At 38.4% G+C, this 12,046-nt stretch overlaps 1 protein-coding gene across 5 annotated transcripts in view; it reads right to left on the reverse strand.

Annotated features, from left to right (window-relative positions):
- Positions 1-12,046, reverse strand: part of RFX4 (regulatory factor X4) — a 98,993-nt gene that overhangs the window by 28,392 nt on the left and 58,555 nt on the right. For 4 of the 5 annotated variants that reach the window (XM_074580888.1, XM_074580879.1, XM_074580872.1 and 1 more), the window contains 3 exons: positions 10,472-10,616; positions 7,075-7,169; positions 5,478-5,595 (listed from right to left, as the gene is read on the reverse strand). In XM_074580888.1, coding sequence (XP_074436989.1) covers positions 5,478-5,595; positions 7,075-7,169; positions 10,472-10,616 — 358 coding nt within the window. Of the gene's footprint in view, positions 1-5,477; positions 5,596-7,070; positions 7,170-10,471; positions 10,617-12,046 lie in introns of all 5 variants that reach the window. The other variant, XM_074580897.1, reaches the window with a different exon arrangement.

Genomic DNA, 12,046 nt, shown 5'->3' on the forward strand with positions numbered 1-12,046 from the left:
AGAACAGATCATAGATGCATTTCAGGGGAAAATTACAGGAGCAAAGCATCAGAGCTGAGACATTGTGTGGTGTCCTCCTGAAAGGAATAACACTCATCTGCAGGGGAAGACTGACAAGCATCAAGATGGAGTTTGGTCAGTTTATGCAACAGACTCCATGACACAGAGTATCATGGAGTCCAGACAGGACTTGATCACACAACAGGTTTGGGTTTTTTAAAAGCTCCAATGTTTATTTTGACTTATATGGAATATTTAAAACATGTTCATATAAGTCATTAAATAACACAGGTTAAAGTAATAGCCAGTCCAGCAGCTGGCTTAAACCAGAGGAAGATCACCAGCTGAGAGGGAAACAGAGATCAATTACTGCCAGACAGAAAAAAACAAAGAAACCCAAAAGCCTCATCTAGACATCTTCCTTTCCAAATTCCATTACTACATTTTGAGGAAAAATACTTGCATGGGAGAAAGATGCAACAAGTTTCAAATTCAATCAAATTTCATAATGATTGGTTTCTTCACAGGGAAGTTAGGTTTATCTTGATGTACTAGCTTTTACCACAACAACGCATAACCACCCCTACTCCAACTTTTCTGCTCAAACATACCATTGATGGGCAGAAGTGGTTTGAAAGACCCTACATCCTTATACAATTCTAGCTGGCAATTCAGCTTTCAAAGTAACTCTGAGCACGTTCTTCTTCTTTGTGACCCGGATGGTCTTTGTGTTTCATTCTCTCACTCCACGCCTGCATGGCTTCTGTCATCACTGATATGAGCTGAGCGCGCACACGGGGAAGTGAACACCCGCCTTTGTGTTCTTTGGGCAAGGCAGCACAGAAAAAGGACATATGTCCTTTGCTATGGGGAGGAAAAGTTTGGCTGTTGGTGAACCTGAAGCATTCAGTTTTTTCATTTGTTTCGTGTATCTGTGCAAATCAAAATGGTAACAAGTTTCCTTAGCCTTGCAAGGGTAAATAGCGGACATCTTCACTTAACTACTGCAGAGAATTTGTTTTTAGAAATCTTTTGGGCTCAAAGTCTTGTTAAATAAAATCCTATTCAATTTAGCAGTACAATGAAGACAGCAGATCTGGCTGATCACCTTGTTACTGACCAAGCATTTCTCCAGAGGAAACCTGGATTATCAAGAATCTCCACAAAATGCTTGCTCTTCTGACTACAGTTTTTCAGTGAAAATTTTCTATTGACTTTAGTGCAATTACTACCGCTAAGTATTTCCAAGGTAAGAAAAACAGGCCTAAATGCTGGCAAACTTCATGTGGTGGTACAAAGCCCAGGGTATTTAGTGTTTCCCATCAAACTCCCTGCTCAGCTTTAATTTTAAAAAAAAAAAAAATTGAGGAAAGTTGCTTGTAGTTTCATAAGAGTGTTTGGAATTGCAAACCCTAGCACTAAAATGCTAGCAAGCAAATGACAAAAAAACAAGATTTGCTATTTTTAAAAAATGTCTTTGTTTTGGGGGGGCCTAATGGTTTATTTTGAAGACTTGAGGTTGGCAATACTGAATGCAGCGTTTAAAAACACTCCAGTGCCTTTGTCACTCTTTTGAATTTCTCTCTTCCTCTCCTATTATTTCTCCCACTGTGTATTTTTAAACTCTGTATAGAGTTTTTTGAGCCCAGAATTTGCGTGAAAGACACTAGACAAACAAGTTGTTGGTACTGAATGAATGCAATATTTTTACATTTTTAAACGAGTCAAATGAGATGTAAGCTATAGAGTGAAACCAATATCAGGGCACACATTTCAGCTACACAGTGAATAGCTATTCAGCATGATGTACAATAATTTATTCTGTGTTTGCAAGCTACTGTTTTTCACATGGAACTATTTGGTTCTTTCAAGTATATCTTTAAGTACTGAAACGGATCCAACAGTGGCTGGCAAACCATACACTTCTTTAGGAAGAGATAAGAAGCCATTGAAGAATATGTAGTTACAGTAATAAATAGCATTGGGCTCTAATTTTCAGGAATTAACAGAAATCATGGCAATAATTACCCAGCTAATGTACAGTAGGTATCAGCAGCTATTAACAGATAAAGCAATTGTGTGTAAGTAGCAAAACAACAGTGCGATTTCCAGATCTGGGGAAAATCATGGTGCTTCTATTACTAATTAGTTACTTTATACACTGGATGCATTACCCAAACACTGCCACCAACTGTGCCTTTGATATGCATAGACAGGAAGGAGGGAGGGAGGGAGAGAGACAGCAGAGAGAAGACGGGAGAGGGACCACGAGAGAGGGGAGTTTTTTGTCTGCCAGGGATTGTTTCAACCTGCCCATGCCACTATGCTTAAAAGCTTTGCAGAATCAAGTCTCTGTGCTAGCCAGTCCAGGGCCAGGTATTCCAACTTCCTCCAGTCAGATTGCTGTACCATATATTTCAAAGATAAAAATATACTGTCTTGTATATAGTAAAAATCCTGTTGTTTAACATATTATTTTACTTCTTTAAAAAAAATTACATGGTGAGCATCTGAGTCTATATATTGATTGAAGTGGAAAAAATCATTAAAAATCAGTCCACTGAAACAGTTTCCAACCCAGTAAAAATGCAAAACTTTTTATCTAAGTTAAGAACAAAGGTAAACAGATGTAAATATTTAGAATAGTAAATCAGTCTTTGTTTCTCTCCATAGAATTCATTTAAATGCAAACACTATTCTGAAAAGCTAGAAGGAACTGTGTGAAATTAAGTGCAGAAGAGTTTCTGCCATCTAGCTCTGCACTGTTTAGATTCAGGGGTTATTCTTTTGGAACTTCCTCAACTCTAATTCATCAACAATGTGTCAAATGGCCTTGCAAGTGAAAGAGTAGCATCATTAATACAAATTATTACAAATTTGTATCTGTGGCTAAATAACATTTGGGCCATTTTGGGGGAAACAAGGTAGGAATAGCCCAGGCTTCTGCCTGATAGGGTATCATTCTCCCCTTTGAAAACCTGAAGGCTCAGATCTTCTGCCTCCACTGGAGTTGCACCTGAGCAGGGAAAACTCCACCCTGTATAAATAAGGGTTATATTATAACAGGGCCCGATCCAACGCTTGCCACATCACCTCCCAGGAGAGAACCCACCCAGCAGGCTGCTGTCCTCCGCAGCTCAACAAATGGTTACGCGGTTTGTATGAAGTTAAACAGTTTCAACAGAAAAGATGAGAAAACCCTCCTGCATGACAAACCCTCTAGCCTTTCGGTTAGAAATCTTGCTCTGGCAGTGACTAACACTGATTGAAGGCTGCTGAAGCAGGCAACTGTTGTCTAAGGACCAAAATATGGCAGATGCAAAAAAAATTCTCTTTGATTTTACTTAAAAAAAAAAAATAAAAAAATTCTGAAGTGATTAAAATCCCAAACTGTCTCAGCCACACACTGAGCACATTGACTTTTTTATTTTTTTTTTAAAACCCTTGCTTTGGTTACCAAATTGAAAAGCAGTTATTGATCTAGTTCTAATGTAACACCACACACCCATGAAAAATACATCAGCTATGAGCAGGACATTCTTCCCCTGACTATGGTTACATATAAACATCTCAAAGTCATGTTCAAAGGTGTGTGTCCATGTAAGGAGGAGAATCACGCAGTTTATATACACAGATATTCTCAGTGAACTAAAAAGACAAAACAAAAAGTATAAAAGACAAAAACCTACTAATTTAGCTGAGCAGTTCAAGACCCAAATTTATAACAGAGACAACAGATAACTTATTTTGGTAGATCTGATACATTATATTATATTATATTATATTGTATTATATTGTATTATATTATATTATATATTATGTCCCAAACTCAAACCAATGAATATTTCTCAATCTTCCCATTTTCTTGCTACATGGCACATTCATAAATGTTTCTGTTAATAAGTAAAAAATCACAGCTGAGGATCACCCTATAGATCTTCCAGAAAACTGGTGGTCTAATAACTATTTGGGGAATCCCTGTTTGATTAAAGCTACTTTGGTGACTGATGCCTTGAAACAGAGAAAGCTTGATCAGGCTACAAACATAACCTGAACAGGAATAAAAATAATGTTGTAATGTGCAATTTAGTAGCAATAATGTATCCTTGGGGGTATTTTAACCTCAGCATTTAATGAATTCAGACAGTGTATCCTCAACACTGCACTAACGCAGGATGTTTTTTCATTTGTTGGGTAACTGTGTGTTTCACAGGTTGCGATTATGTCTGCAGAGAGAAGTGTAGCAACCCAAAGTGTTTGAAAACAAAAATTCAGCATTTACTCAACACTCATGCAAAGACATTTTTGAACACCAGGGGAAAGTACACTGTTAAGCAGTAGCAGCTACTTTTATGCCCACAACAAAGAAAAGCTGCAGTGACTCAAGGCGAAAATGAGTCCTAGAGGAGGTGGGAAATAGATGTGAGCAGGATACTGGTGCTGGAAACAAAAGCCAGCAGATGGAAATTGTGATCACCTTGGGGATGCCCGCTATACTGGTGTCTAATGGTGACTCAGTAATTACTGTTTGGAAAACTCTTTACAATGGGAAGCCAGTGAAAGTAGTTTCATATTCAAATATAAATATAGGTTACATCACGCCTATCTCTGTATTGGAATTTATGCTATTAGATGTTTCTAAAAGCATAAAAGACATCAAAGCTCAGCTGGCAGAAAACCTTGCAGCTGTTCAATGCAATGCCTTCATAAATTCATTGTTAATCTTCTACTAACATATTCTGACAAATGTGCATTCATAAAAACCATCCTTCATGCAAAATCTGGTCCCAAGTGACTGCAAATGTTCACACTCATGACAGCGCTGTCCATTTTCAATCATTTCCTGCTTTTAACTGATTTTAATCTGAACTGCTTGTATCCCAGAATTCAAGACAAAGCCCCTTTTGAAACTGTAGAAAAGCAATATGCTTTTTCACTTAAAAAGTAAAAATCTATTTTTCCACCCTGACTGAATTCTAACAGAATGGAAGATAATCTGTCCAGGGTATAGAAAACACACTTATTTCACAAAGACTAATTTAAAATGCTATGCCCTTTTAAAGTGGAGCTGTCAAAGTGGTTCACTGGAGAACTTTTCATCCACTTCAGTGCAAAGCCATCTCCCTCAGCATAACATGTAGTCAGAGTGGTTTGGGTAACCAGGCTCACTTTGCACTGAAGCGAATTAGGGAATGTTCCCAGAATCAACTCCCCCAGCTGACCTGTGACTGGTAACTCCAGCTACTGTCTAACAACAAACAGAAGGAAGTAGTAATGTTTTCAGCTCCCCTGGCCAGACCTTGAAGACAGACATCTGTCTGAGCATTACTTCCACATGTCAGTAGCCCCAACTCTTTTTTTAATAGAGCCCTGGACATGTGAAAATTGGTTATGGTTTCACTTAAACTGTGCGTTACAAGCCAGGATGCAAGTTTTTTTGATGGTGGCAGGCAATTACTACAACAAAATGAAAGTACCAAAGCTGGGTGCACTGTGCAAAGTCATGTCCCGAATCACTCGAGTGCCAAAACAGGACCACATCAAGAGGAACTGCTGAGCTACTTTCTTCAAAGAGCCTTGTCTCTTGGCAGCTACCTGCAAGAAAACAGATATATCTGACATGGAGAAATTTTTCTTTCCACTGCCCAATACAGCTGAATGTTGCACATCTCTGTCTTCTTTTTATATATTGAAAAACTACTTACCATTATCTTCACATTAAAATATACACTAAAAATTAATAAAACCCCAAACATCAGCCTTACACACAAAGTCACCTTGCTACTATGTACAACCTTCAGAAAGAGGAAATCATAAAGTATTATTCAACACCAAGACTGAATTTCCTTTATAAGTGATGAAAGGACTGCCAAAAAATTGCTCTGATCTTCATCTTAACCGTGTTACTTACATGTTCATTCTTGCTTCCTAGTCAAGGAAACAATTTATAATCAAGAATGCTTGATCTACACTGAAAATTTATATTAATATTTCAATCAAAGTTTAGTATTTAATATAATTTTTTTTGTTCCTCCATGTTTTTATTTTTGTGAATTCACATAGTCATTTTACCAGTAAAACTACTTTCCAGAAAGCACACTTTAGGCATCAACTCTTCAAAAGTTTTTTACTATAGCCATATGTGATTTGAAGAATTATGTTAATCCAATTAGCTAATAAAATCCATGTCAAGTTCTTTATGAAAATTAACAGTTATGGTCTGAATTTCAAATTGCATTCCAATGACTAAAAGAAAAGCTCCCCAAAGCAATCAATACATTTCAAACAATCTGGGGGCAGTACCTGTTGTTCCCTGGATGTATCTTTTGCAGCAGAGAGAGGGGCTGCAATATTTATTTATTTATTTATTTTTACTACTTAGCTCTAACAACTGGAATGAAGAGTTAAAATCCTAATACAACATCCTAATACAAAGTATAGTTAGTGACAGAAGTTAGAATAGTCAGTCATATGATTTCATACTCTATGTAAAATTATGGTGATGTCTGATCACTTTTGAAAATATTTTTTAAAGATTTGTTAGTAGGTTTCTGCACGCACTTAAATTGAAATAAAATACAAGTCATTGGTATCCCAAATCATCTCAAAAGACAACATAAATGTGTCCTTGACTGAATGGCATTGTAGACTTTCATCCTTACATTTGAATGTACATAAATGAATTAGCTAGCCTAAATATCCTTTTCACTAAAATCTTAAAAGGCCAGACTAGATTATGTTTTTTATTCGCACTATGTAGTTAGAATGACTCTGAACTCCTCTCTCCATACCCCTGAAATATTGATTTGATTGGAAACCTCAACCCTGCTCCATTCTTGAATATCATCTTTTGGGATAGAATACACAAGAGCAGAATAAAGCCGAATCCTGAATGTGAGTTGTTCTCATACTAAGCATGAAAACTGGTGAGATTTTGCCCACAGCTGCTTTAACTCCTGCTTATGATCAATGTCTGGTTGGTTTGTTTGTTTTCTGTTTTCGCTGAAAATCTAGGATCTGAATAGAGCTCATAATGCACGCGACTGACTCAGGTCCTTACTCCTGCTTACCAACCTTTACAACACATCTGTCCACCATGGAATCCAGCCACTCGATGTATGACTCAATGGGGGACTGCTCCTCCAGAAGGTGGTCAAACTCCTGATATACTGGCAGACAAAGGAAAAATAGCCCACCTTAGTATTTGGATACCATTTTGAACAAAATCACAAAAATCCACCAATAACATCACAAGTTTTCTGTGGGTTTCATAACAGATTGCTTAGCTATAACAAATATATCTTCCCTGGTGTTGACCCAGTAAGTTTGCTTGGTGTCTTATCTTATTTCTAGTGAAAGTGATGGAGTCATTGGAAGTGGTAATGTGAGCAAATCAGAACCAATTGTTTAAAATTAATCTTTAGATTTAAGATTCAGCTGTCTAGTGTGCCCGGAAGTGAAACTCTCTACGAAGAGTGTGAAGCTAGGCCTTGACCCTGGTGATGAAAAAAGGTCATGCATGAAATTGATTTAGAAATGCATAAAGAATCTTCCAAGCACCAAGTGGATGACTATTGTTGGCAGGGCTCTCATCTGTATAATGCTTTAGTTGCAAAAACATGATTTAACTGCTGCGAATCATCTCTTTGCAATGCCAGACACACACACAAAGAATTTCCATAAACTTCTGCTTCTTCAAAACAAATTGCTACCAATGCACAAATGCTATACTGAATTCACCAAGAAGAGTTTCCAAAAGCAACCCGAATACTTTTTCACCTCTCCCAAGTACACATATTCATATTTTAATACAGAAAGTAAAAACAATTAAGAAATTCAACTGCAGCTCTTAAATAAACTACAGACTTGCATTTTTTGAGAATCAATGACCAGAAGACAAAGAATCATGAGGTTTGACACCTTAAGAAACAGTTCTTCAACTCAGCTAAAATAAAAGGCCCAGTAAATCAAGAAAGATACTTTCTACCTGCTGTGTTACAGGATGATCTCAGTGTGCTATGCATTTCCATTTATGTTTAATTATAAACAACAGGAGGAAGGAATTTCCCACCATAGGAAAGACAGTAAGGGAGGTGGAGGTGGCAAAGCTTAGGGATGATAGCTAGAGAAGTGAGCCAGAGAGGCTACCCGAGAATAACGCAAAGAACAAGCTCCCTGGTCTCTAAGTTGGATCAGCAAGATGAGCAGGAATGCATTTACTTCACACCTGACTTCTTTAACTGTGTTTAACTGAGAGTTGCAAAGGCTGGATGGCCAGAAACATTAGCTGGGGAAGAAGGAAAATAATGATGTCTGGGCTACCCTTATCTTGTTTCATTGAATGGGCAACCTCTCTGTATTCAGAACAGGATCACAGAGAAATCTAAATGTTGTCTCCTTACCTGAGTATTTGGCTGGACAAAAACTGCCTGATACAACAGATGAAGTAATTCATATGCTGTGCAAAGAGGGGAGCAAGAGTGGAAAAACAAATCAGTTCCCTGCTTTGCTTCTGGAGCAATGCAACCGTGTACGACAACTTATTTGAGAAAAGTAACTGTTTAGCCTTTAGTGACTATTAAAAATACCTCAACAAGATCTGAGAAAGAGGAAATAAAGAAGAAACCATTTCAGAGACAGCTACCATAGCAGAGCAGGAAAGAGCTTCTCTTATACCCAGTGATTTTCCTCTGTTTCTCTCTAAGCTTGCTTATAGCCTTGTAAACATTTTTCTCCAGTTACAGTAGCTGGAAATTGTAATTTCTTAATTATTAATATCAAGAATGTGAAAGTGTGCCTTAGTTCCATGTCATATGAGTCATACAGAGTGTGATCTTTGAAAAGATCTTTGGCCAAATAGAATAAACATCAAAGATTGGGGGGGAAGGCAGGGGTGGAATATCTAAGTACTAGAATACTCTCTGTACATATCTGCCCATCTCAGTGGAATCCCATCTCATCATTAACATTCCTATTAGGTTACCATTTCTGGGTAGTTGCTTATTGGACTATATGGGCCCAAAAAATGGAAAAACACGTGTTTAAATCCATTCGCATCCAGGAAAATTCCCTTTGATTTGATTGCACATAAGTTTGTATTTAAATAGTTAGCACATATACAAAAAGCTTTCCTAAACAGTAAGGATTATCTGAATGAGAGCCAAAACTGTTGCTGCTACTAGGGATTATAATTTTGAGAACTCTTTCTTTTTTGGCCAGTGTGAGGATGTTGCGTAGATACTGAAAACCAATAGGTGACACAAAGATGCACCCACCTTCTGGACTCCAGTGTCACTATATGCTACCTCCCCTGCTGCCATGTGACATTTCTGTCTCCTCAAAAGGGAAGAGGGCCATGTCAGGAAATGAGTCAAGGATTAAGGAGGAGAGGAAAGAGTACCAAGCACCTCTTGCTGGAAAACAGAGCTAACAGAGAATGCAAGGCCCGTCCCTAAACCAGAGAGAAGACTTCTAGCGTTAACACACTGGGACAAGTGCCAAAGTCAACCTTGCAAGGTCCAGTGTACATGCGAAGGTGTCAACCCTCCTCTTTCCAGTCGTTCACTGAAAGAGTTGTCCCACTAGCAAACCTACCCTTGCAGGGCTCCCACAAGTGGTTGCCTGGGTTGCTCCCCATTAAGGCTGGTTCTGGATAAAAGATGAGTGGTCCTCCTCAGGAGAGAGATGGCAATACAACAGGTGGGTTCCCAGGGAAGTAAGATTATGAATGACGCTAAAGACGAAGCTGGTTACCTCTGGTGCCTCAGAGGGACAAACTCAGTGTGCTTTGAGCTACACCGAAGCTTACAACCATGCACACTTGCTGGACAATGCAAGTTAAATTTTATATTTTCAAAAGATCTTTGACTCTAAAACCAATTTGCCAACATCTCCAAAGTCACTTTTCAGTTCATGCCCTTCGCTACACTAGGCAGAATCTAAACTAGCCAATAAGCTTGCTCATTGCTTCTAGCTATTCATAAAAGTTCCAGGTGAAAGATCACCCCATCAAATTGCCTTCTTTATGAAAACACTGTAAAATGAAGCTTTTTATAAATAAAAGCTTACAAGGGACTCAAATACACAGTCACTTTAGCATCAAAGCCATTCGAAAGACAACTTTCCTGCAATTCTACAGCAGGAGAGACTAGACATTATCAGATTCCATGGTTAACTCATAGATTTAGTTTGCTCAGTTTCATGGAAAAAGTCCTCCTGAATTTGGGTGCAAGTGTTGTGCCATTGGCTGCTCTGGATACTAGAAAGGAACTCATTAATGGCAGAGTGTCCAGATCTATGCCTCAAAACATAGGACCTTGACAGGGCTTTACCTCACATTTTGATAAATGTCTCTATATTTATCTTAAGCCTCCAAGAAAACCAATGGCTGCAAAAACAGTGTTACTTTCACTGAGCATTTTTTCCAGCAGGAAATAGTTCATTTGGCTTTATTTGAGGGTTCTGCTCTTACATTGTATGATGAGCTTTCTGTGTTCCTCCCGTGAGTCCTCCATAGTATAGAGGGTTTGTTTGGTAATGCTATTCAGATCCACATTCCTCCAGTCCTCCAGCATTTGAAATGTGATGTCTGCACTGTGGATCACTGTTCTTGATGCCTGTAATCCAATCCAATCTATTCATTAGTTCATGGTTTATTAGGTTAAAAAATAGGCTTTATCCCCTTTTACGCTTCCTTAGCTAGGCTCACTAACTTGATTCTCCTCATGGACCCCTACCCACCAGCTTGATGTCATATGGATGTTACAGGGCCCTCTAACCACAGTGAATTCCCAAGTCATTTTGCCTACTTTAATCAACTGCAAGTATTTTGCTTGCACCCACCACAAACCCCTGTGAGCAACCCTAATCTGGTGGTGCTGTTGCTAGACTCTTCAATCTCTGCTTCGGTTTAAAAGCAAAAAGCAACAAGAAAAATTAAGGCAAAACCAAACAAACCCCACTGAGGATTGCACCCTCCCTTCTCCCAAACTATGAAGACTCTCATTCTTCCCTCAGCCACATGAAAAAGTTAAAGCTCATTTGCCTCTGCATCAGACCTGCTTCTTGGCTGGTTGAGACAGAGGTCTGCTGTTGATAATGGGAAGAACGGGCTGAGAGGAAAGGAAGTGACACAAGGTCATGGTCATATAACATACACCAGACCTCTGTAAGTTAAGCAGAGATGATAACCCACACTAAGGTTATCAGCTTCCCCAAGGAAATGATGCATTTGAAGAATCTTTCACGCAAGTAAACTGTTTGATCCCAGGTCTGATGCAGAAGATTGTGGTCTCTGTATCTTGATTTCCTCTGAATCCCTATGGACCTCCAAAGTTAAGTGATGATTCACCATGTCTGGGGAAAGGTAGCACTGGCATCTTTGCCTCCACCACTAAAATAATGGAGGAAGAAATCTACAAAGTAGTCCTTGCAGGAGTGTTTCTTTTTCCCCAGAGCTTCTTCCTGTGGGCCTCACCATTCACAGGGTTAACCTGGGGTGTTGGATACACCTTCCAAAAGTGGAGCTTTCAGCGTGACAGGGAAAACAAACTATTTGCTCCAATACATGGGTGAAACATTAATGAATCCAATGCATCCTCCCTCTTTTTATACTAAACATAAATTGGCCTCATGAATTTTTGATAGGTAGTTGTGATCTAAACTAACTGATGAAAACCAAAAACCTCAGCGTAGTTTTTATATTCACTTGGTATGGTTGTAAGAATATTTCTATTTAGAACCCCAGTGGTTTAACCATTTTGTTTTTTACTAATTTGCATTTGATTTATAATACACAATTAGACTTGGAATTTTTTTGTCAGGCAGATAGATAGAAATTTTTCTTGCTTTGCAATAGGCCTGATACAAACCACTCTGAAATCAAAGGAGTGCCGCTCATTTATTTCATGGAAATGAACTATCTCTTCATATCAAATAATAATTTTGTTGCATAAAAGCTCCCTGCTGAATTTAATGATCAGGGGTTGCCAGTTGTCTAGAAAAGCATTTTTTGCTGATTACTTTTTGATTTTATAAAGGTGGTCAC

Source organism: Larus michahellis, chromosome 1, assembly GCF_964199755.1.
Source record: "Larus michahellis chromosome 1, bLarMic1.1, whole genome shotgun sequence".
NCBI lineage: Eukaryota > Metazoa > Chordata > Aves > Charadriiformes > Laridae > Larus > Larus michahellis.